This window comes from Lithobates pipiens, unplaced genomic scaffold, assembly GCF_037356315.1.
Source record: "Lithobates pipiens isolate NorthernLeopardFrog02 unplaced genomic scaffold, aLitPip1_a1.2 Scaffold_8, whole genome shotgun sequence".
NCBI lineage: Eukaryota > Metazoa > Chordata > Amphibia > Anura > Ranidae > Lithobates > Lithobates pipiens.
This window is the reverse complement of record NW_027507903.1, coordinates 279,280,053-279,306,871: the sequence shown is the minus strand read 5'-3', so window position 1 is coordinate 279,306,871 and position 26,819 is coordinate 279,280,053. Positions and strand designations below refer to the sequence as shown.

General features: G+C 41.4%; 1 protein-coding gene across 2 annotated transcripts in view; it reads left to right on the top strand.

Annotated features, from left to right (window-relative positions):
• WASHC4 (WASH complex subunit 4) overlaps positions 1-26,819 on the top strand; it is a 101,403-nt gene that overhangs the window by 21,530 nt on the left and 53,054 nt on the right. For both annotated transcript variants that reach the window (XM_077472094.1, XM_077472095.1), the window contains exons 3-9: positions 10,412-10,465; positions 13,152-13,217; positions 15,817-15,862; positions 17,982-18,049; positions 20,527-20,609; positions 22,336-22,378; positions 23,880-23,983. In XM_077472094.1, the coding sequence (XP_077328220.1) occupies positions 10,412-10,465; positions 13,152-13,217; positions 15,817-15,862; positions 17,982-18,049; positions 20,527-20,609; positions 22,336-22,378; positions 23,880-23,983 (464 nt within the window). The remainder of the gene's footprint in view (positions 1-10,411; positions 10,466-13,151; positions 13,218-15,816; positions 15,863-17,981; positions 18,050-20,526; positions 20,610-22,335; positions 22,379-23,879; positions 23,984-26,819) is intronic.

The following is a 26,819-nucleotide window of genomic DNA, read 5'->3' as shown; positions in this document are numbered from 1 at the left end:
TTGATTTATTTTTCACATGGTTATCAGCCTTAGCGCTACACAATTTTGGTTTGTGTTTATGTTTTTAATGCTCCTCAAATGCCTAGTATAGCAGTCTGCAATTGATAATATGGACAGCTCACAAAGCTGTTCACTTTCTCGAAACGCAAAGCATTTGCATCACATCACTTCCCTTCAACAATGAAGCTTCATGTTGAGTTTGAAAGAAGTTGAAGCATCTTAACTCTATTCAAGTCTGTGGTAATGTGCCATAAACATGCCGTCACCTGTTTTGTGGCACTTTAGGCCTTGTTCACAACCATAAATGGGTGTCTGGGGTGTGTTTTTAATGCACATAGAGCATTTGGGGAGTGTCTTTAACAATGCTTGTCAAAGCGTTAAACAATGCGCATTAATGCTATAGACATGTTTTGTTCAGAATTAGTATTTTGATCAAGTGTTAACAAGGGCCAAGTGCAAATCCTGTTTACTTTTTGTTTGTATACTTACAATGTTACAGGGCCAGGCACTGTCACAACCCCCTACGTCATCTCAATCCTTCTCTGCTACAGACGACCTCTGACAAAATCTCACCCCATCCTGCGCCCACCTAGCCGCTTCTCTCTACAACGCTTCACTACTATCCTCACTGGACTCGCTGGTCCCCCTCACTACACAAAGAATCAGGCCCTGACCCCTTCAACCTTGGCAAACAGATGATACTAGAATTCTGAAAAAACATAATTGTGCTCATGAGCGCCTGTGGCGTAAGTCTAAGTTTCAGAAAGACTTCAACCAATATAGATCTGCTCTCCAAAAATACAATTCCGGCCTTCTTTCTGCCAAGCAGACCTATTTTATCACTCTCATGAACAACTTATCATCCTGTCCCCGTCAACTCTTCTCTATCTTCATCTCTCTACTACGTCCTCCATTGCCTCCACCCACTAACTCACTGCCCAGGAGATCACCAATCACGTCAAACAGAAGATTGATACAATTTTCATAATCGATTAGTTGGCCAATTATTGTTTCGATTAATCGGTTAAAACCCTTAAAAAAAAAAAAGGTAAAAAAAAGGTAATTTTGCTGCGATTTGTATTTTTACATTTTTTTTGGCCAATTTGTTGTTGGGCAGATTCAAAAACACAAATTGCCGCAAAAATGTATTATTACATGCTTTTCTGCAGCTTCTCCATTGAAGTATATTGAACCAGTACTTGTCTTTTCCAAATACAGCTGCTTTTCCAAGCAGCTTAAAAAAATCATGGATATGAACGTGTCCCATAGGAAACAATGTAAATTAACTGTAGTGTGTTTCTGCAAATAGCACCAAAAACACAGAGGTGTGACCCAGGCCTGAGATGTTTAGTAACATAATGGGGTTAAAAAAACTAAAATTAGTACAAAAAGAGCAAATAATTACTACTGTAAGGGGTTCATTTTTTAATATGAGACAGTGAAAGTAATATTTACAGTAGCGATTTGCTCTTTTTGTACTATAAAGGGCTAATTTTAGTTTTTTTTAACCCCATTATGTTAGTGGCCGATTAATCGATTATGAAAATAATAATCGATTAATTTCATAATCGATTAGTTGTCGATTAATCGATTAGTTGTTTCAGCCCTAGTTCACATACCATCCATGCTTTACACCTCACGCCCACAGGTACAATCATTACTTCCCTCTTTCTTCCCCACCACTAAAGACAAGGTTGCTAAACTACTTGCTAATGTCCATCTTACCACCTGTCCTCTGGATCCTGTTCCCTTGCAAATGCTATGTTCACCCTCTGGCTCTATTCTACACTCTCTAACCCACATCTTAAATCTCTCCCTCTCTTCTGGCATTTTCCTCAACTCCCTAAAACATGGACTTGTCAGCCCCATACCTAAAAAGCCCTTATTGGGCCCATCTATTATTAATAACCTACACCCCATCTCCTTGCTCTCCCTTTTTATCCAAACTCCTTGAACGTCCTGGTCTACAACTGACTGAACCATCACCTTGCCGATTAATGGCCTTCTTGATCCCCTTCAGTCTAGATTTCGTCCCCAACACTCCACAGACACTGCTCTCCTAAAACTAACAAATGATCTACTAACAGCCAAAACCAAAGGACACTATTCTATACTCCTAATCTTGGACCCCTCTACTGCCTTTGATACAGTTGACCACCCCACCCCCTCCTCAAAAATAACTCCATGACTGTGGTCTCTGAGAATCAGAAAAGAAGTTTATTGAAAAACCGAATAACACTACATACACAGGCATATCCATATTGTACCAAGTACATATAGAACAGTAGTTATTATACATGTCATATAATGTGCAACATATTAACAGATCTGCAGGAGTTACTTCTGTATGCATAGAGTAAACTTGAGTACAATAATGTTGCCTGATGTACCGGATACATTGGGTTAGCAGAGTTAGCTTACCCTTATAAGGGCCAATATGTCCTTATAGGGGAATTCTTCTTCTAAACTTATAGTTATATAAAAAGATCTTGGTATCCTCAAGGTTTGTACAACGCTCAAACCAAACAAAATAAAATCAAATAATAAAGAAAAAGAACACATACCCTCTCTTTACTCTTCATACATTTGTGTTCGTACACCATGGTCCTCTAACTGTAATTATATCTATTTCCTATATGAGCAAGCAGTACAATTATTTCCATCTCTGTGGTATGTCACATCTGCAGTAGCCTATCCCTAATTGGCTGTGTTGGGGCTAAACCAAGAGTGTCTAAGCAGGGTTGCCATAGAATTTTTAAGAGCGTTTCTATGTTGGTAGGTAAGTTCACCCCCCCCCCTTTATTAGCATGTTATTTACCAGTTCCACCCATCCTTTCCCTTTTGGGACTTTCGGAGTTATCCAGAATCTCGCAATTGCCTTGCGTGATAAATATAGTAAACCTAGTACTGCGGTATGGCCACTCGGCGAGAGAGAGGGTATCTCCAATGCGCCAAGTAGACTTACAGCTGGGTCCTGCGGAATTGGAATTTGAAATACCTGGGATATAGTTGTTAGAACGTATTGCCAATATCTAAACAATTTTGGGCATTTCCACATCATGTGTAACAGATCTCCTTCATCCCTGTTACATTTTGGGCATAGTGGGGAGCTTCGAAATTCCCATTTATTTAGTTTGGATGGAGTTCTGTACACTCTGTGTAACAAGAATAAGTGTGACAGCCTGTGCGAAGTAGAAAATGAAACCAGTGGGGCCTATGTCAGGCAACGCTCCCACCGTTCACCGTCAATTGGACCCAGATCCTTCTCCCACCCCTGTCTATCCAACCGCACCTTTAGCGATTCTTACAATTCTACTTCCTCCTCTCCTCTTCCTTTCTCTATTGGGGTCCCCCAAGGTTCTGTTCTTGGACCTTTCAATGTACACCTCCTTCCTGGGTCAGCTGATGGCCTCCCATGGCTTCCAATACCACTTCATTGATGATACACAAATCAATATCTCTACCCCTCAGCTCACTCCCTCCGTCTCCTCACGTATCACTAATTAAACTTATAATTTTTCCTCCCCCATGTGCCCCTTCCCCTGACCTCCCTGTCAAAATTGATGGCACAATTATAAGCCCATCCCCGCTTGCCAAGGTCCTAGGTGTAGTCCTTGACTCTGAACTCTCCGACCAATAAACCCCACTTTAAATTACTGTCCAAACCTTGCTGCCTCAACCTCCGCAACATCTCCAAAATACGCCCCTTTCTAACCAATGACACAACAAAACTCTTAATTCACTCCCTGGTCATCTCTCGCCTTGACTACTGTAACTCCCTTCTCACTGGCTTACCTCTACATAGTCCATCCCTCCTTCAGTCCATCATGAATGCTTCTCCCAATCCCTCCACTGGCTTCTGTGCACCCAACAAATTAAATTCAAAATACTAGCAACTTCTTACAAAGCCATCCACAACTTAGCCCCCAGCTCGATCACTAGCCTAGTCTCTAAATACCAACCTATCTGTTCTCTTCGTTCCTCTCAAGACCACCTGCTCTCTAGCTCCCTTGTCACCTCCTCCCATGTTCTCCTCCCAGGACTTCTCCAGAGCCTCTCCAATCCTATGGAACGCCTTACCCCAATCTGTCCGATTTATCTCCTACTCTGTTAGCTTCTAGACGATCCCTGAAAACACTTCTCTTCAGAGAAGCCTATCCTACACTCGCCTAACAACTGTATTTTCATTTTCTCTATCACCTCATCCCCCACAGCTATTTATTACCTTTTGTTCCACTTGATCCTCCCTTCTAGATTGTAAACTCTAATGAGCAGGGCCCTCTGAGCCCTCCTGTATTCGTATTGTAACTGTACTGGCTTGCCCTCAAGTTGTAAAGTGTTGCGTAAGCTGTTGGCGCTATATAAATCCTGAAAAATAATAATGGACCAGAGCAGTTTTCACATTATAGCTATGGGCCTGTCCAGCAATAACCTTGTCATTACTTCAGAATTCTTTTTTTAGAACAAAACCAGGCTTTCTTTTTGTGACTTTTTTTTTTTTTTTCTCTTGTCAAAATTTTTTTATTTTCTATGCAATTCATAGACTAAACTAAAATAAATAATAAAAACTAAAACAAAATACTTTTTGTCATTTTGATTAGTGTTCGTTTTAAAAAAAAAAAAGGGTTATGATGGATAAAAAGCATACATTTTATTTTATAATTTGTCCCGTATAAAATGACACTAAAATTATGATTCTGATCTAAAATAAACAAAATCAGGAGGAAAATATATACATTTAATTAGGGTGAATTAGGATAAACTAGCGCTAATAAGGGGTTAAATATTTGCAAATGCTGTTTAACCACTTGACATCTGCGCTATAGCCGAACAACGGCTACAGCACGGACCTGAATTTCCGGGAGGCCATATGACGCCCCCCCCCCTTTGAGCGCCCCCCTGTGCTGTAGTCACCGAGACTCGGGTGATCACCGATCTGAGTAAGGCGGCGATCATGGCCCCTTACCACTTGGATCAGCTGTCAGCCAATGACAGCTGATCACATGTTCTAAACAAAAGCTCGGTAATCTGACAGCCTGAGGAGAAAAAAATAAGGCGATCACCGACTTCTGTTCAAGGGATGTTGGCCCCGAAGAGGAAGGAGGCAAATCTGCCTCCTCTGTACCAATCAGTACCCCCTGCCAGTGCCCACCAGTGCCGCCAATCAGTGCCACCTAGCAGTGCTGCTTTTCAGTGTAACCAACCAGTGCCGATTAGTGCCCATCACTGCCAGCTATCAGTGCCACCTATTAGTGCCACTTCTCAGTGCTCACCAATGCCACCTATCACTGCCACCTCTGTCACCTCTCAGTGCCCACCAGTGCCGCCCTATCGTTGCCCATCAGTGCAGCCCATCGGTGGCCATCAGTGCATCCTCATCAGCGTACATCAATGAAGGAGAAAAATTACCTCTTTGCAAAATTTTATAACAAATTATAAAAAACTTTTTTTTTTTTTTTTTTTTTTTTTTTTTTAATTCAGTCATTTTACATTTATTTTTAGAAAAAAATAAAAACCGCAGAGGTGATCAAATACCACTAAAAGAAAGCTCTATTTGTGGGAAAAAAATGATAAAAATTTCATTTGAGTACAATGTTGTATGACCGCGTAATTTTCATTCAAAGTGCGACAGTGTTGAAAGCTAAAAATTTGGTCTGGACAGGAGGGGGGTTTAAGTGCCCGCTAAGCAAGTGGTTAAACTTGTCAGGTTGCATTACCTGACATCTGCAGATTGAAATTCATCCCCTTGATCTGCACATGAATGAAACAGAGCAATTCTAAAAGTAACAAAGTTACTTTGTATCTCTCTGACTTCTTAAAAGTGTTTATAAACATTGTGTCGGATGGCCTGTTTTTTGATAGCAGCAGCAGCTTCTATAGCTGCTGTATTTTCACAACTCTGGACTGTCACTTTGATAGCTGGGAATTGCTGCCAAATTTGGGGGTGGGGGAGGGGCAGCCTCAGTGGGGTTACTGTTACTCTGTGTCCACAATTGGTTAATGTCATTATAGTGGTTTACTTAAAGTGTCTGTAAAGCCAAAACATTTTTTAGTTTTGAGTAGAACAGTTAAAGGTTAGAACCCCAGTCAGGTGTTTATCACTATCTCTGAGTTTCCCAGTGACCTGTGTTACCAGTACAGGAAATGAGGAGGAATACAAAATGTTGAGTTGTCACCGGACCCGAAATAGAGAGCCCATATTTATAATAGGGGACACTCTTTGTGGTAACAACTTTTTAAGGGCAGATGTATCGTTATATTGTTGAAAGAAAAAAAATCTTTTTTGTAAACGATTTGTTGGAGTTCTAAAACCTTCAGTGTCATTCATATTTGCCATATGAGAATGGATTAATGACAATAGACTGAAAATATTTCCTGCCTGAAAATGATCTATCATGATATTGTTTACAGTCTGTTACATGACTTATTAATTCTCCTTCTCTTTATATCAGGATAAAAAAAAAATCCTCTTTTTAGAGTGCCTGAGTTCAGTGTTGGCTTTAATTATACACAAACCACTACACCCAGCATACAGAGTAAAATAAGTGGTACTACGCAGCACCCATACATATGGAATAAGAATACATACTGGGATTTACATTCAGGGTACAGAATAAGAGCAATACTGCTGCTGTACAGATTCCATATATACAGATACTAACATTTACACACATGATAAAACAAGGAAAGCAGCTGTGGCTGGTTGTCATACAGTATAATGTAGATAAGATAAGTACAGATATACAGAATGACCCGGGTTTGGGGAGTGGTAGGGTGATAAAAGCTACTTGGAACTTCAGCCACAGTAACAAACTCTCCAGTTTGTAAAACTCATACTTGTCATATTTGTGTTTATTAAAAGTCAGCAGCTACAAGTGTGGCTGCTGACTTTTCATAAACAGACACTTACCTGTCCCAGGATCCAGCGATGTCCTCACCTGAGCCCTTCTATCCATTCGTGTTTTGTCCCTGAAATCTCAGCTTGCAGAGTCACAGCCGGGTGCCCACTGCGCTTTTTGAATGGTCTCGCAGTCGTCTTGGACCAGTGACATGTCCCAGAAGACTGCGGGGAGTGGGGGAAAGAGGCCATAAAGCAGAACTTGCCCTTTTAAAGCGGAGCTCCACCCTAAAGTGGACCTTCCGCTCATTGGATTCCCCCCCCTCCGGCGCCACAATTGGCACCTTTCAGGGGGGAGGGGGGTGCAGGTACCTGTACAGTACAGGTATCTGCACCCACTTCCGGGATAGCTCTCTGCGGAAAGGGGCGTAGATTACGCCCCTTTCCGAAAGTCCCCCGCTGCCTGCTGGGAAACACACAGATCCCAGAGGCAGCGGGTCCATCCTTATTGCGCAGCGCGACTCGCGCATGCGCAGTAGGGAACCGGAAAATGAAGCCGAAAGGCTCCACTTCCTGATTCCCATACCCAAGATGGCGGCGGCAGCACCCGAGAGACGATCGAGAGATCGGCTTCGGGTGCCGACATCGCTGGCGCGCTGGACAGGTAAGAGTCACTATTTTAAAAGTCAGCAGCTGCAGTATTTGTAGCTGCTGGCTTTAAAAAAAAAAAAAAAAACGCGGACTCCCGGTGGACTCCCGCTTTAAGTGGAGCTCTGCTTTAAATCACATAGCAGCAACCTGGCCCATTGGTGTAGTGCAGGGATATGCAATTAGTGGACCTCCAGCTGTTGCAGAACTACAACTCCCATGTGGCATAGCAAGACTCTGATAGCCACAAGCATGACACCCAGAGGCAGAGGCATGATGGGACTTGTAGTTTTAGCAACAGCTGGAGGTCTGCAAATTGCATATCCCTGGTGTAGTGAAAGCATTCTGTAATGTCACAGTTAACTTTTTGCTGTACATTGCAGTTCTCTGACTGTAGCTGGAATAGGTAAAGAGACCTAGCTAATAATGGTGGTAAATACAGAACAAGGTATGAAGTGGAGCTTGTGTGATAGGGGGCATATGCGCACTGCAGCTGCTTTTTCAGGCATTTGAGCTTTTATTTCAACTCAAAGAAACTTGTGCTTTTTTGGCCTCTTGCATGTTTTTATTGAGCTTTGAGCTCCTTATTCTCCTTTTTGAGCGTAAGCATTTTTTTCACAAACTCTACCCTCAGATAATTTTTCCTAACTTTTTTTTTGTGTGTTTTTGAGCTTCTTTGAGCTTTGTCATGCTCTTTTATTATTATTATTATTATATTATTAATATTATACAGGTTTTATATAGCGCCAACAGTTTATGCAGCGCTTTACAACGTGAGGGCAGACATCACAGCTACATTACAATGTGGTGCAAGAGGAATCAGAGGGCCCTGCTTGTTAGAGCTCACAATCTAAAAAGGAAGGGTCAATTGATACAAAAGGTAATAGCTGTGGGGGATGAGCTGATGGAGGAAGTAAAACAGTGTTAGTTAGAAGCAGGATAGGCTTCTTTGAAGAGAAGGGTTTTCAGGGATCGCCTAAAGATGGATAGATTAGGGGACAGTTGGACAGATTGGGGTAGGGAGTTCCAATGGATGGAAGAAGCTCTGGAGAAATCTGGAGAAATCCTGGATGCGAGCATTGGAGGAGGTGACAAGAAAAATAGAGAGCAGGAGGTCTTGGGATAACTGAAGAGGGCGTCTTGGTTGGTATTTTGGGACTAGGTTAGTGATGTAGCTGGGGGCAGAGTTATGGATGGCTTTGTAAATTATTGTTAGTACTTAGAATTTTATTTGCTGGGTGAGTGGAAGCCATTGGAGGGATTGGCAGAGAGGGTTTTTTTTTTTTTTTTTTGCCTGTATGAGCCTATGCCTGTAAACTTGAAAAAGCAATAGTGTGCATGGACACAGATTCTTCAGTTCCTTTCTCTGCAACCTCATTTGCACTAAAGATGAATGAACAGGAGACAGAGGCTCCTGCTCATTTATAAACTGAAGCATGGTAAACACAGTTTATTATGCTCAGTTATCAGTGGACACAGCAGTGATCGGTAGCAATCGCCCACTGTGCCCAATTCAGAAAAGGGGAGGGGTCGGTAAATTACACATTTACTAGTCCCTTCCCCCACTCTCTATCCACCTTTGTACCCACAGCAGCTGGCGAGAGAGGAAAGCCAGTAGCGATGCGGGTGGATGAGGTTGGGCCCGGGCACACCCTGGGGAATCGGATGTGGGCAACACAGGGAGGGGGATTGCTGCGGTGGTACAGGAGAACAATTACAGGACGATGCACTGTGTCTGTGTGTGTCTCTCCCTCCAGCAGCTGAAAGCCGGTGGGAGTAGGGGAGAAATTGGCTATCAGCTGCTGCAGGGACACAGTGCATCATTCTGTAATTGTCCTTCTGTCCCACCGTAATAACCCCCCGTCTCCCAACAGGAGGCCCAATGGTGCCCAACTTTTGGCGGCACTGCTAAAAGGGAAGCATCTTGAGCCTAACACCCCCCCACAAACTAGTGTCCCTTTTCTGGTTGGTGCCAACGATTCTGTTTCCATTGCCTGTAGAAGACACTGGGAGACCTGAAAACCAGGGACATCTGATATGAAAATGGTGACATATGGTGCCTGAGCTGCCACTTCACCATGCCAATCTATCACGTACAATAGCAATTTTATTAATTTGGGGCTCAAGTTTACTTTTTGTCTTTGTAAACGAAAGTGGACTAAGGTATGTGCCAGACAGAGTTATAATTAGAGGTATATATTTCTGTCTGCCTCCTCTATAGAGAAAATGTATCTAATTTCATGTGTCAATGACCCACGGAAATATAAACAAAAATAAAAACGATAAAACTGTTTGCAAAAGTATGATGTAGTGATGAACATGCATGAAACTGAATAATTTGAGTTTTGCTATTTTGTTATAACCTATTGAAATAAAAATATTTTTGAAGAGACCATGTCACCAGACCATTCATTCATTTTAACAAAAATCTTCCATAAGATTATATGTGCATTTAATATTGTTTATGCATGTTCCTTGCAATCAAAGCCCGAAACAGCTGCTGGGCGCAGTTACCTTGGACTATGTCAACAGTCCCAGCATACTCAGTGCTGTCATGCAAGTGGCACACTGTAGTACTGAGCTTTGCTCCTTCCCCAGTAGCTACATAAAAGGTTTTGTATCGAGAGGCAGAGGAGTGGTGGAGCTGGGCCAGCATGGAGAGTATTTAGATACTCCCAGAAGGAGAGAGCTGTTTTTTTGAAAAATTGGAAAAAAAATAAAAAATTGGAAAGTGGAGTTGCATTTTATAGCAAGTTCAAGCATATTGCAAGTGAATGAAAATCATTTTTTGTTGCGGAAACACTGCAAGCAACCATTTCAAATACTTCTTTTTTTTGTGCTTTTGCCTGCCCTTTTTTAAGCTGGTGACCGGGTCTCTTTAGTCCATAAACAAAATAATGACTGGCTTGTCTTTTTTTATTTTAGCTTGTGCCATATGAGCAATCTTCTCTTCTGGAGCTCATCAAAACAGAAAACAAGGTATAATATACTTTTTTTTTTTTGAGTCCCATTCAAGGAAACTGTACTAAGGAAGAGTATTGTCAAAGTATTAAGCCAAGGCAATCGGGCAGTTAGCATTTTGATAGGGAGGTCAACAATGGTACCCTCCGTGTTTCTTTCAGTATACCCGTTCCTGTTTTTCTTTTTAGAAATGTTTATGTCTTTAGTATGTGCAGTCGGAGTACATTCAGGGGAATTCATAAAGAGCGTCTGTCAGTGTGGACAAAAAATGTATGTACCTGTTATAAACGGGTACATGAGTCTGGGCATGCACCCCATGAGGACACACAGTGAGACAGAAACAAGCATACAGGCAGTCAGTCCTTGGTGCAGCTCAGCTTCCACGTATTGCTACAGCTGTCGTACAGCTGAGGATTTTTTAAGCTGGGTGGGCAGAAACTAGTACCCCATCAGGTCTGCTAACTTTGTGATTAACAGCAAGCAGTGGTCAGATCCATAGCCAATGGACAACCTAGATTTGTCTATCAATTAAAGCGGGAGTCCGCCACTTTTTTTTTTTTAAAAGCCAGCAGCTACAAATACTGCAGCTGCTGACTTTTAAAATAATGACACTTACCCGCCCAGCGCGCCCGCGATGTCGGCACCCGAAGCCGATCTCTCGATCGTCTCTCGGCTGCTTCCGCCGCCATCTTGGGTATAGGAATCAAGAAGTGGAGCCTTGCGGCTTCATTTCCCGGTTCCCTACTGCGCATGCGCGAGTCGCGCTGCGCAACAAGGATGGTCCCTGCTGTCTCTGGGATCCGTGTGTTTCCCAGCAGACAGCGGGGGACCTTGGGAAAGGGGTGTAGATTCTGCGGAAAGGGGCGTAGCTTCTGCAGATATCTATGCCGGAAGTGGGTGCAGATACCTGTACTGTACAGGTACCTGCACCCCCCTCCCCCCTGAAAGGTGCCAATTGTGACGCCGGAGGGGGGGAGGGTTCCAATGAGCGGAAGCTCCACTTTAGGGTGGAGCTCCGTTTTAAGCCCACTGCTTGCTGTCAATCGCAAGCAGACCTTCCCCAGCACACCTACTGAGGAACTGGTAGTTCAGATTCAAGCTTCACCCACTGTCGGCATTACAGGTTGCTAGGCGGCTATTGACTGAATCCAAAAGCATTCTTAAAAGCCAGTGAGAGGTGAGGAGGTGATGAGGGAGCGGGGCTAGATATGCTGCCTGCTACACAGCATACTGAGACAGACACTCAGACTGTCTCTGTACTATAACTTAAGTTGCCTCTACATGAATCAATGCTGAATCAGCCGAATTTCAAATCATCATGGTTGTTCCCGTTCCAGTTCCAGATAAGTCGACCCAACGACTTCTCTTGACCCAGCTTGTTGATAAAATTTCCTTAGAGGAGAAAGATTTCCCACTGTGTTTTCATATTCTGACAGCGGGAACTCCTCGTCCTCGAAGGAAAACTTCTCTAGCCACCTCACTTTTATCTGCGGGATCAGTTTTTTTTTCAATCTGCCCACAGGACCGATGGAACTTATCCATGCATGTCCAAACTTAAAGTTGGTATTAATTACTTCTGGTTGCTTTAACTATGAACTAGAGATAATTATTTTTATTTGGTGCAGTAATAGTGCCACTTTGTAAAAGTGTCTCTAACAACGAGCTAAATCTGCTGCATATGGCGTTAAGCTACTAAAATAGGGGTTTTTCAATCTGGCACAGGCTGAAGGGCCATATCACCAGAAAAGTGTCACTAGGACTTTATTGAATTCCCCCGATTTGAGTAAATAGAAGCCATTTAATTAAATATGCTACCTACTCTGGGGTTGATTTAAAGCATTAAATCGACTTTGCCCAGTGACAAGTTATGGGTTGCCTGGAGAACAATCCTATGTCTATCAGCACTTCTGCATGAGCCTTTGAGGAAGAATTGTTTGGTCAAGTTGATCCCCAAGATTATCCAGTGCTAGTTGAGTTGTAACTAGTGCTTGCCTTCCTTCATCTATAGTCCTAAACATTCATTCAATCCTGTATGAGCATTTTTCTAGAAGTATGTCTAGGCCAGTGATGGTGAACCTTGGCACCCCAGATGTTTTGGAACAACATTTCCCATGATGCTCATGCACTCGAGTGTACATGAGCATCATGGGAAATGTAGTTCCAAAACATCTGGGGTGCCAAGGTTCGCCATCACTGGTCTAGGCCATTGGATTGTGCCCACACATTCAACTAGTATTTAGACCTGATCACTTAAATCTTCGTATTTCCTTTAACATAAACAACCGCTTTTATTTGGAAAATACTTGGGGATGCTGCACTTTTGGTTAGGCACTTGCTTTTGTAGGGTGACAACTCCAAATTGTGCCGCTGCGTTGCCACCCTGTCCCTGATGGAGTTTACAAGCAGCCTTGCCAACATGCAGGCATGGTCCACTGTTGTTACTATCAGGACCTGAGCAGTGATATGCAGCTGATGCTGGAGCAAATGAATGTAGACAGGAAGTGGTTGGAGGAGCTTAGCAGCACTGAGATGAAAAAAGGCCACAACAGTTGTTTAATATACAGAGCTTTAGAAAATTAAATGTTATCCAGCTATGGTTACATCTTTAGTTAACTACTTTTTTTTTTTTTTTTTTATTATTGGAAATTTTGTCTTTTTTTTTGTTTAGTCTAATATTCTCTTGTTATGCTTATTCCTTTTCTAGGTTTTAAATAAAGTCATAACAGTATATGCTGCTTTGTGCTGTGAAATTAAGAAATTAAAGTATGAGGTAAGTACTTTTCACAGGAGTTTGAGTTTGTTTGTAAATTATGGCTACATTAATATGGATGGCCACTGGCAAGACTCAGTAGATTCTTGCCAGTGATTCTAAATGCTGCACACTATGGGGGAGATTTACTAAAACCGCACTCATAATCTGGTGTGCTTGGTAGCCAATCGGCTTCTAACTTCCGCTCCGTTAAGTTCAGCTTTGACGATAAAACATGGGAGCCGATTGGTTTCTATGCAAAACTGCACCAGATTTTTCATGCTCCAGTTTTGTTAATCCCCCCCCCCCAAATAGGCAAACAGCATAGGCTATTATAATAGTAATTTGTACAAATCAATAAACTGTGCCACCACTGTTCCCGAAAGACCCTTGGCGCATACACTGTGGGGTTGATTTACTAAAACTGGAGAGTTCAAAATCTGGTGCAGCTCTACATAGAAACCAATCAATTTCCTTCAATTTTTTTTTTTTGTCAAAACCTAATTAACCAAGATGAAGTTAGAAGCTGATTGGCTAATATGCACAACTGCACCAGATTTTGCACTCTCCAGTTTTAGTAAATCAACCCCATTGCGTCCAGGCATGACTTTTTTTCAGGATTTCTGGCTGCACACAAACTGCACCTAACTGGCCAGTTTTTATGTGACTATAGCATGGAGTACAGCTGTGTCCAAAGGTGGCCTTTAACGCAGCAAGCCTAGAGTATAGTTCAAATAAGTAGATAATGGTAGATGACCACCTAGTCGTGTAGGGTGCACTGTATTTTTAGACAGCTATTGTTGCATTAAATTAGACATACTGGGTGGAATTAAATTCCTAAACATAAAAACGGAACAGATACTGTTCCTAATAAACAAAAGTGGCAATTAACAAGGAGTGATCCATTTATCTGTTCTGCTGTGTCTGACACAACAAGAGAGCTGGAGCTGCAAGCCCCAATCTCTCTGCCTGACCCTGCCCCCAGCTCTGCCCACAGTAGGAGGGAGGAGGAGGGTTGTTAACCCTACAGGCTTTGCTTGTGTAATGTAAGCACTGTATGGGCAGAGAAAGGTATGTGAGCTGTCTACTGAGAGCTCATATCCCGTACCTTAGCTCTGAGCTGGTTTAAATTTCTTAGCAGATTTCTATTTGGAAAACTGCAACTATCCCTGAATTGGGAGCAGACACTGAGCTAGTTTCTACTTCACTCTGAAATAGAAACTGTAGCGTACCCCACTCCTGACTGCATCTAGTAGAAGAGTTGATTATAATGGCACAGGGAGCTTAGGTAATTCCCTGGACTGTATAAAAATGTCAAAATCCTTACTAATTAATCAGAACTGGAGAATGGAAAAGAAGAAAGATGGTGACACTGTAGCAGTAGGCCTGGTCAGCTTTAATTCTTTTGGAAAATCAAGCAAGAATTCTGATTTTGGTTAGTAAGGGCGACAAATCCACTTTAGTACTTTCTGTTTTTCAGAGGAATGAAAATTTAGAGCAATCAATATGGCAATGCAAATGGTAATGATTTTATGACACAAGACAACACAAAGTAACATGTTACCATATGCTTTGAGTGCATGGTAAAGATAGGCTTCAAAGTGGTTGTAAACCCTTACAACACACTTTGACCTACAGGTAAGCCTAGATTAAGGCTTACCTGTAGGTCCAAGAAATATCTCCTAAACCTACGCGGTTTAGGAGATATTTGCCGAATGACAGGCACCGCTGTCTACGGCGCATGCACCGTAGACCGCAGGGCTCAGGTGCACTGAGCGCGGCACCGTCAACGGCGAATATGCCGCGCGTGGCGGCTCCCACGCGCATGCGCGGGAGTGATGTCATCGCGGCTTCGCCAAATGACAGCGGCTGAGCAGCGAGACCCACCGAGAAGATTGATGCGCCGGACTACAGGGGACAGCGGTGACTTCACTGGCTCCTGTGTCAGGTAAGTGACACATAATGGACTACTATGCAATGCATAGTAGCCCATTATGCTTTACCTTTGCAGGGAATGAAAGAGGAAGTAAACTCATCAGGGTTTACTTCCTCTTTAATGCAGTCTTCCTTACTATCACATATAGATACAGTGTTATGTTAAAATTGCATACTGATACACATGAGCATATAAAAATCTGCGTTCCATTCAAATGTGCACATATATATATATAAATCCATTTTCCCTAGGAATGTATTATACGTGCAAAACAAACGCCTGCATGTACATCCAAAAAAGCAGATTGCTCAAACGTCAGTACTATGTGCAATAAGCCTATGTTTGTCTAATGTGGTTCTGCAGCCTGACCTTTTTATTTGTGTGATCTCTTCCATTTGGCACTTCACGAGCTTCCTAATGGGGCACAGATGTGATCTTGGTGTACAGCCAGGTTTTAATGTACCTCATCAGCTTTACTGTAAATGTTATGAGGCAGAGTTATTAATAAAGCTGGTCAGTTGAATCTGTTGTCCTGGATGTGGCAATTACTCTCCTTCCCTCGTAAATTATATATTTTCCACTAGGAAACAATAGCTGTTAGCGCCTGCTTCTTTTGTTGTTGTATACGCATACAGCATTTGATATGGTGGTTTATGTTCTAACCTGTTGTCTTTTGCCATGCAGGCAGAAACAAAGTTCTATAATGGTCTATTATTCTATGGGGAAGGAGGTAAGTACATTTTATCCTCTGTGTACCTCTAGATCTGACTGCTGAAATAAATGTTCCCTAGAAGACTTTTTTTGCTGCCCAGTCATGGATGGCATGCCAACAGCAAGAGCAGCAGAACATTTTTAAAGTGAAAATGAAACTAAAGAAGGATGTGTGTGTTTTATGGGTAGGTCTGTGTTTGTAGGACACAATCCAAGGAATTCAATAAAGCATTTAGGCCCCTTTCACACATGCTGTCCGATCAGGTCCACCTGTCAGTTTTTCAGGTGGACCTAATCGGACGCTCCATTCACAACTATGGAGTGAAAAAATATCAGCATTGACATCTGTCGCTATCCGATCTGGTCTGCCAAATCCAGACGGATGGAGACCCTAGTTTCCATCCGTTGATCGGATCAGGCGGAATCGTATGAAAACAGACGTTTTCATCCGATCTCCCATAGAGGACAGCTGGGCTCTGACAGGTCCACCTGCTCAGTGGAGAACAATAGATCGATGAGCAAGCAGAGTCCATCAAAACAGATAGCTCCGTTTGAAAGGGGCCTTAAGACTGTCTTCTGGAAGTAGGTCTCCTGTGTCTAATTCCGGAAAGCCAGTTTTGTATGCATTATTATGTGTGACATATTCAGGTGCGCCACTTGGAATGTGTTACTATTGCTAAGACAGATTCAAAAAATATTACCACCAGTTCCTAGATAAGGAAACTGATTATAATTAAGACCAGCTTTAAGTTGGCAGAGGGACAGGCCAGCGCTGCCTTGCAGCATCCCTCGTCTCTCACTCTTCTCCCCACTTGCTCCATTTTCCCCCCTTCTGCTCTCTCCCTGCTTGTGGCTGCTCTCCATGCAATCAAAATGGCATGGATACTGGCTGATGTCAGTACCCAAATATGATAATAGCCATTTTGGTCAATGACATCAGTCAGCATCCCTCTCCTTTTTTGTTTACATTCACCTGTTGTCTGAGGTATCTCCTGAGCGGCAGCTGAATGGGGCTGAGAATATGTAATTGGATGCTAGGACATGGATGACTGCACAGCCAATAGTGTCCTTACAAGGGTTTGAGCATGCACCGAAGACGGAATGTCTGGGGTAGGGACCCTCCAGCCTCAGTGCTGCTGCCCACTATGTGACAGATTATTTACCTGTTTTTATATCTTAATTGTTACTCAATTTTGTGTGCTTATATTGTATTGAAGCACTGTGTACCATGTTTGTATTTTCTTTTCTATAAATCTTAATAAAAAGTTGAAGGAAAAAAATGTACCTGTTTCTAACAGGTACAGGAATCTGTCATACGTCTAGTGCAAAGTAAAGCCTGGTGAACACAATCAGTTTTTTTTAGTTTAACCTCACGGGTTGAAGCAACAAAAGCTTACAAGCTTGTTGTACTATCTATCTGATGTTATCTGAGTGGGGAGATCTCTGTACTGTTGTGTTCTGACAGGGGGACAGGCTGGTGTACACAATGGCCAGATTATGTATTATAGCAAAAAGTAAAAAAATATTGTTTTTTTTTTTGTTTTTTTTTACAAAATTGTCGGCATTTTTTTGTTTGCAGCACAAACTTTTAAACTGTAGAGGTGATCAAATACTAACAAAAGAGAGCTTTATTTGTGGGAAGAAAGTTTTTTTGTTTGGGTACAGCGTTGCATTAAAGCGACGCAGTGTCGTATTACAAAAAAGGCCATGGTCATTAAGGGGGCTGAAGTAATTAATTTAAGCCAGTGCAGAAAAGGGTCCCTGAATCATGAAGTTGTTGTTGTTGCCTGATCCAGCTAATGTTCACTCAACTTGGCTGGTGATCATCATGTTCCCAGGAGAACAAGGACTGGTTGTGTATTCTTTGCGTTCTCCCGCCACATTTTTCTATACACATTAATATTCAGACTCTGACAATACGAGTGCATGTAAGTGGAATAATTTTTTGGCATTTTGGAATGCCTTACTCCTTGCCAACAATGTCTATTGATAGTGTCAGAGAGTGAAAGCTAAAATCTGTTTGGCTGCTGTTGTCACTAAAAACACTAAAATCGTTAAGTATATTTAATATAAAATGTAGAAATATGTCAGGATTTAATGACACAAAGGATGTTTATGTTGTTTGATTTTGTTTTTAGCTGCAGAATCCAGTATTGTGGAGGGTGATTCCCAGATTCAGATGGGAAGGTTTGTTTCATTCCTACAGGTAAATTTTCCTCTGGAAGGAAATATCTTTTCTTATGATATGACTTCTGTTTGTTGCTAATGTTGGCTGGTGTCAGAGCGACCCATTTATGAGAAATGGAGGATAATAAATAATTGTGTGGTGGAGGTTGCTCTGCATTACATGACTGGGAGGTTTTAAAATAAACCACACAGCAAAGTTCTCACTGGAGCCGTACATCAGGTAAGTATGACTTCTAATAAAAAAAAGATTACTGTCAGTTGTCTTTTTAAGGGTTAGAGGGTTGTGACTAAGTAGACATTTTAATTGTACAGGTAAGATGTAGGGGTCAAAGCTGAACTTTAGACAAAAAAATAAAATGGAAATGCTCTGCTACTTGTGAAGTAGCAGAGTAGCAATCTCCCTTGCAAATTGTAAGGGACTGCCCATCCTCTTTCTTTTACAGCCTACATGAATGTCAGTGAAGGTCTCTAATAATTAGCCTCACTCACGCCTTTTAGGCACTTCAAAAAGTTTCTAAAGGAAACCCAATGTGAGGCGGTTAATGTTGTCATAGGATAGGGCATTGAAAAAAAAAAAAATCTGAAGAAAGAAGTCATGTCAAATTATTTCTTTGATGACTTCTTGGGGATTGGAGGGAGATATATATATATATATATATATATATATATATATATATATATATATATATATATATATATATATATATATATATATATATATATATATATAATTAGGGCTGTTACTGATTCAAATTTTTGTGTTTGATTAATAGATTTTTTTAAATCGACTAATTTCGCTTAATTATAACACACATACAGATCCAACTACTTTTAGCTGATCTCCTTGCATTGCCACTCTGCATTAGTCAGTGGTAAATGTGGTATACACTATATACAATCACCCAACACTAGTTAGTTTCCACAATCCATGACTTAACTTCACAGTTCACACAAATACGTTTTAAATTCAAACTGTAGCACTGACGCAAGTCATTTTTTTCCCCACAGTAGCGTGACAATCCCTCCACCTCCGGTCTAACTAATCACTCTAACCTTATGGCATGGACCCCTGTGCTAACAGGTGGTAATGCAAGCGGGTATCAAAAGGGTTAACACGGACCATAAACTTCTTTCATGTCTACGTAGATCTCAGCAAGGACGCCAGGTCATGGGTAGAAAGAAAAGATCTAAGTGCTCACCGCTTAAGTATAAGATTTAATGTTTGTGTTCAAACACAAACTACTCACATATAGATGATAAAAACACAGCATGTAAAGCCGACAATCATGTTAGTTCCATAAGGGCAGCAGCGGGTGACATCATACGTAGCTCCTCCCCTGTACGCGTTACTTTTAATCAGTGACTTCAACGTCACTGGACTCCTCCCCCTTCCCTTCGTTAGCAGACGGAGGGACTTGGGGAGGGGGGGGGGAGTCCAGTGACGTTGATGTCTCCGACGGAACTCCCTGAAGACCCGGAAGACGCCCACAGAGGTGAGTACAAATCAAAAGAATTAATCGAGGAGTTAATCTTTATTTTCCACAGCCCTAATATGTGTGTGTGTGTGTGTGTGTAATTTTTTTTTTTTTTTACTTTTACCAGAGTTTATTTTTGGTGTCTATTAGGCCTAATCAGTGTTTAGGGTATGATAGACTGGGTGTCCCCATACTACTGCATCCAAAACCACTGCACCAATGTTATTACCTGGAAAACGACCCAACTGAAACTGTTTATTTAAAGTGGCTTTTCATATGTATTGTTTGTTTATGGGTAGCAGCGAACCAAATCCCATCTGAATCTTTCTTGTAAAGTTAAAGAGGCAATAGCATTTTAAAATTTGTTACAGGCACATATATAGTGCCATCAATTTAACGCAGAGCTTTATATATATATATATATATATATATATATATATATATATATATATATATATATATATATATATAATGCTGTTCCTTCACATCGGTCCCTGCCCTCAAGGAGTTTACAATCTAAGGTCCCTAACTCACATACATAACCTACACATACTAGGACCAATTTAGACAAGATCCAATTAAACTGCCAGCATGTCTTTGGAGTGTGGGAGGAAACCGGAGTACCAGGAGGAAACCCGCGCAGGCACAGGGAGAACATACAAACTCCAGGTAGGTAGTGCCATGATTGGGATTTGAACCGGCAACCCTAGTAGTATAAAAAAAAGTATTGCAAAACATTGAATTGTGTTGTGTTAAATAATTTTGTTGTTTGTTTTCCTATAAACCTAGATTTACAGGGTATATTAAGTCTCTTAAAATTTAAGGGATCTAAATTGCTATTTACAATGTCTTTCACATTGATTTTAGTATGCAAGATATGAGATGGCTGCCGATTTAAATAGTTAACGCTCCCAGTAGCAACGTTTTCAGTGTAGCCCAAGACAAAGGCTAATTTTATCGCTTTAACTTTTACATTTCTGTTATATTTATCTTTTTCTTTTTTTTTTGTTTCTTTTCTCAGGAGCTTTCATGTTTTGTTACAAGATGTTATGAGGTTGTAATGAATGTTGTCCATCAGTTAGCATCCTTGTACACAAGCAGCAGGTAATTTATGTGAGAAGCGTACGGTATGTTATAGCTTTGTCATGTTCGCTATCTAGTTCCTAAAAATAAAAATAAAAAAATAAAAATAAGTAGGAACTGGAATAGGTTAAAGGATAAGTTCACCTTCAGAAACATGAAGGGTGGAACATTTAACATGTTCCCACTCTTGTCATTCTGTGTGGGAACACATGGCCGCATCATTCATTCACAGAGTTCTGTTAGTGAATGAACTACAAGTACCGAAATCTTTTGCAGCTGACAACTTGTCGTTATCAATGAACTACCACAGCGCTGTGGAATGCTCTGGTAGTTTGATTCTTCCTGTCAGTGGGAAACTGCCTGCCTGTATAAGATACAAGCAGACAACTTACACTGACAGTCTGCACAAGTCCTGCATTGCACCTGCAACCTCCTGATTGCAATGCCTTCCAGGCGCCTAAAATTAAATAGTAAATGCAATTTTTTTTTTTTAACCTGCAAAGGTGAACTTATCCTTTAAAGTGGAATTCTAGCCAAACAGGAACTATGCTTAAAAAAGTTCCAACCCCCCTTCTGCTAACCTCCTAGTCTGGTCACATGATCCCGCAGCTCTGGATTCCAGTGTCCTTGAGCTGCAGGGGAGAGGGATTGCCGACAATGGCTGGGCCAATGCGAGTCTATTGGGTAATGTCACCGCTTCCAGAATTCCCAGCTGCTGTTGAGTGATCCCTCTTCTCAGCAGCCGATGTTCGCTGATGAGGGGATCACGTGACTTGACCAGAGCAAACTAAAAATAGATAAATATACTCTTAACTATATATTTTTTTTTACATATGTTAGGGAGGATAGGTGGGGGTGACATTTTTAAGAATTAATGTTGGGCTAGAATTCCACTTTAAGAGAAAATGTTGTATCTCACTGCATTCCACTCAATATGTAGAAGTTTTGGTTCTCCATTTGGATTCCAGTAGCAGATTTGGGTGGTGCTAGCAAGATCAATTCAGGCACCTTATGATGTTTGCTATACACCACTTCCCTTATTTTCTTCTCTTTGCTACTGGCTTTGAGCTAGAGGTTTGGCAGCTTGGGAAAAAATGATTTCTTGCTGTTAAGGATTGATTGAAGCAGTGTAAGTACCTGAATTTGGCTCGGTATTAGCTTTTTGCAATGACTGTACATCAGATCTCAGAATGGGGGAGTGCATGGAGTCAGTCACTTCATGTACTGACTTGAAGTATCCTGCTATTGGAGCTAAAAACACCGTAGCAAAGAGATGAGCTTATCTCTGTGCTACTTCTACTTCAATGCCAAGTCATGGGCTTGGAGCAGGTCCATGACAGCCTGGGCTCAGGTGAAGTGGGTTGTAGGATGCTAGCCATCCTCCAACCCAGGAAAATGATATCAGAAAATAAGTAATGTGGAGCACAGCTTTACACTGAAGGGGACTATTGCAGCAAGAGCTGTTTTTATGGTCCTCTAATGGGCTAATATTTGTTTACTGGAGTTTTATTGCAAATTTATTTTCCCTGTCGCCTTTGCCATAGCCCAAGACATTGCTGGGTGTCCGTATACATGAAGCATTTGTAATAAAATGCTAAGTTGACTTTATTCTACAGCTAAAAATTGAGGTATACTTGCTAGGACATTGTTGGCTGTGTGTATACCCATAGGATTTGTAATATTAGGTTATCATGGAAAATTTTAGTGAAACCTTTTAAATGAATGTTACTCTTGTGACTTTTTGCAGGAATGAATCAAAGATAATTGAAACATCAGGAGTTCATTTTCTGGTAAGGATTGTGAATGTTGGTAAAGGGTTTGTAAACCCTCAAGGTTTTTCACTTTAATAAATTCTATGCATTAAGGTGAAAAACCTCCTATGCTGCAGCTGTGCCCCAGAGCCGCCCTTTTACTTAACTCGGTCTTTTCAGCGACGGGGGCGAGCTCACCAGCTCCAGCCAGGGTCTCAGATCCTCATTGGATAAATTGATAGCAACCGGGTCCATTGGCTCCCGCTGCTGTCAGTCAAATCCAATGGCCAGGTCCTGCTCTCTGTGTCAATGGATGCAGCAGCAGGATACAGGAGCATGCCCGCACAAGTGCCCCCAGGGAAAACGCTTCTCTATCGGGGCACCTGAGGAGGAGCCAGGAGCGCCACGGCGGGACCCCAGAAAAGGAGGATCGGAGACACTTTGTGCAAAACCCTTGCACAGAGGAGGTAAATATGACATGTTTGTTATTTTTTTTAAAAAGGGACTTTACAACTCCTTTTAACTCTTAACTTTTTTTTTTTTTTTTTCTTCAAAGGAATACTAAAGTCTTGTGTTTTTTTTTTTTTTTTTTTCTTTAAAAATAACAAACATGTCATACTTAACTGCTCGGTGTAGTGGTTTTGCACAGAGTAGCCCAAATCCTCCTTGGGTCTCTTACCGGCACTTCTGGCCCCTCCATCCTGCCGAATGCGCCCACAGCATACGGCTTGCTATGGGGTGCCCCCGAGCCGAGCCACAGCTCCCTGTGTCCATTCAGACATGGAGCTGTCATTTGCCCCCCCCCCCCTCTCTCCTCATTGGCTCACTGAGCCAATGGCGCTGTGCTGCCATCTCAGCCAATCAGGAGGGAGACTCCCGGGGCAGCCGAGACACCCTTGAAACATTGCTGGATCGAGATGGGGCTCAGATAAGTATTGGGGGGGGCTGCTGCACACAGAAGAATTTTTATTTTAATGCATAGAGTGTATTAAGATAAAAAATCCTTCTGACTTTGCAACCACTTTAAGGGATTTTATTTTTAATATTTAAAGGAATAAGTTATCATATTATGGGTTTAGCTTGGGAATTTTGGAACACAATACATAGGGGTTGATTTACTAAAGGCAAATAGTCTGTGCACTGTAAGTGCAGTTGCTCTAGATCTGAGGGGAACATGCAAGGAAAAAAAAAAACGGCATATTTGCTCACACGTGATTGGATGATAGAAATCAGCAGAGCGTTCTCTCATTTCAGAGCTTCTCGTCAGATCTAGTGCAACTTGCAGTGCACAGACTATTTGTCTTTAGTAAATCAACCCCATAATTTCACCTAATAAGGTCATGCATCTGTTTGTCATGTAGTATTATACCCAGAATAAGTGTATAGAGCTCATTATGGTATGCCATTATTTTCTTTTTTTTTTTCTTTTTTTTCTTTTTTTTTTTTAAGTATTTGCAGTTTGGCTGTTTCTTACTAAATCGTTTCTTTACCATGTGTTACTTGCTGTCATGATGAATGTATTATCCTGTTTTTTATGTAGACAATGTATGAACACTTAGGAGAACTGCTGACTGTTCTGCTTACTCTGGATGAAATAATCGAAAACCATGCCGCATTAAAGGATCACTGGACAATGTACAAAAGGTATGTCAGTTTTGTTTTGAACCTTTTTAATCAATATGTGCATGAAAGTGATGTGTCCTTCCATGTTTGTTTGTTTACATCAGTTTTATTGTGCTTGGTTTTATTTCATAAGATTCATAATATTTAAAGCATTAATAAGCAACATGCTGTTCTATGTTAAAAATGTGGTGTTTAAAACGATATCACTTATTGGATAACTCATAGTTAAAATATTACGGTGGTACTACAGGCAATATCAAAAAGGACATATATTATGGAGTCTGTCGCTAGCATTAATACCTAATTTCAGCTTTGCTATCACTTTAAATAGTTTGTTCCAAGCTGGCCCAAACAAACTATTTTAATAATACTAATACATGTGGCCATTGTCAGCGCTGTATAAACTGTATGTAGCATCAACATGTAGAGATGTGTTGTGGCAACAGTGCTGGGAATTCCCATTCCACTCCTGGAACAAAATTGGGTTGGGTTTAGCACTGCTCAGCCTTTTATTATTAACGAATGTAAGTGATAGCAAAGCTGGAGTTAGGATTTAATGAAGCAGTCTTCTGTTGAACTTTTTCAACTTCCTTTTAACAGAACACGCTGTCCAGCAAAAGTGGCAGTTAGAGGTTTGAGACAAACTATTTAACGAGGAAGTAAACCCTAGTGGGGTTGTGTGAAGTCACTCCCACGCAGGCACGTAGGAGCCGCCAGTCACGGCACGATCTGCCCTTTCTAAAGTGTGAATGCGTTGATGTCTTTGGCGCTCTGCTTTTTTGTAAATATCTCCTAAACCGTGGCATACCTGTAGGTAAAAGTGGTTGTACAGGGTGTACAACCACTTTAACACCAGCATTCTTACAGTGGTCCATTTCTATTAATTTATACAAAGTCTGTATCCCAAAAGGAAAAGAAAGCTGTTGCTGTAACCGCATTAAAAAGTGTTAGGAAATTTGGCATTAATTTTTAAGGGATTTAAGCATAGTACACACTACAGATTGCTGTACTAACACAAGCAATGTTTGTACAGCAATCTCCCCTGCTGTGCTATTGTGTTCTAAAGGGGGACCAGCTCCATACCGAAAGGGTCTGGTATGGCTTGATGGGGGACCCCCACGCTGCTTTTAAAAAAAAAAAAAAATTTTTTATCAAATTTGTGTTCAAAACTGATCGGATGTGCGATTTCTATTTTTTTTTTTTTTTTTTTTTTTTCAAAGAAGGCAATGAGCCTTAAATTCGAATCTGAACTGCCCTGCAGTGCTCAGAAATCACACAGGACTTTTTAATTTGCAGTGAATTTGTATTGCTGCTGCAACACATTTATGTAAACGGGCTCCATAGAAAGCTGGTTTGATCCGTCATGCAAATCGGATATGGTTCAAAACACATCCAATTTGCATGTGTGTGAACGGACCCTAAGACAGGAAGTGTGTTGCTGGACAGATCTTGAAAATAAAGGGGGGAAAAAAGCCTAAAAAAGAAGTAATCCAGCCATGACATTTAAATTGGTTGTAAAGTCAGAAGGTTTTTTTTATCTTAATGCATTCTATGCATTAAGATAAAAAAACCTGTGTGTAGCACACACAAATTAAAAAGGTACTGGGAACCACAATATAAAGTACAGGGGTACTGTTGAAAACTCAACCACTCACTTATTCAAGGAAAGTGTGGCTCTGTGGCACACAGAAAGAAGACTGTACTAGAGAGGGGACAGTTGCAAGTGCCACATTAGTGAGCCACAGGGATATAGTAATCAAATAATATAATTAGGAAACAAATGATCCAATGAATGTCAACATTTATTAGTAAAAAAAAGTGGTCATAACAAAGACAATAAAGGTAATCATCCACCTTCCACCATTAAATTGACAAAATTGTCTGTGTCTAAAAACGTCTAGGCGCCACCCATGCATCCACATAACCACATATCAAATCATACAGCATTCACTATGAAATGGGAAGCTGGGGTAGGCTAGCCAAAGCTAGCAGGGCAGCCCTGTGAATTCCAGTAGCCAGTGAGTATCATTCAATGAATGTAATAATTTGGATGTCTGGAGGGCTGCAAGCCAAGGCAGGATTAAATGGACACAAAAATGGCAAAGCGGTCTCATGGGTATCGCCGTGATAAATGTGAGCTGGTGCCCATGTCCGGGTGGGTCAAATGATGGAAAGGGGCAGCAAATTGCCAATGGCAATGATGGTAGTAGGGGCACCAACCAACGAACACAGTACACAGGCAGCTATGCGTGGACAAAGTAGACAAACAATGTCCTTTGCAGACAGGGGAAACAATGCACAGCAGCGATGAGGTATGTTTTATGTATCCGAGTGTCAACTTGAAAACTCCATGAATCCAATGAAAGCCTAATGCCAGTGAAGGGGATCCAGCCTCCCATTAGTTCTCTTTGTGGCATGGCACACTAATCTTCATTAGGAGATGCCACATCAGGTGTATCTGTGAGCGGCTCACGAAGGTCTAAAGCTGGATGCTGCTTTGAGTTTCCCAGTACTGCAGTTGGATCCACATTGTGTTGGCCATACTGCAATGGAAGCGAAGGGATGAAGCGGATGGCTTCAGACGCACAGAGGCATGACGTCAACGCATTTCGCTGGGAGTCCCCAGCTTCGTCAGGACATGACACCTTTTAGCTGAGGCCTGTATAAATACACCTTCAGACTCAGTCTCTTTTTATTTCTTCAAAAGGGAACCAATAGCAGAATCTGCATATTCAAATATGTGGATGATACTATTCTATTGCTGAAGTAGGTGAAATCTCCATTTGAAGTATCCCCAGACAAGAAATTGCCTATGCATTGCACACACAGCAAGCCACTACAAATAATATTGAAATAA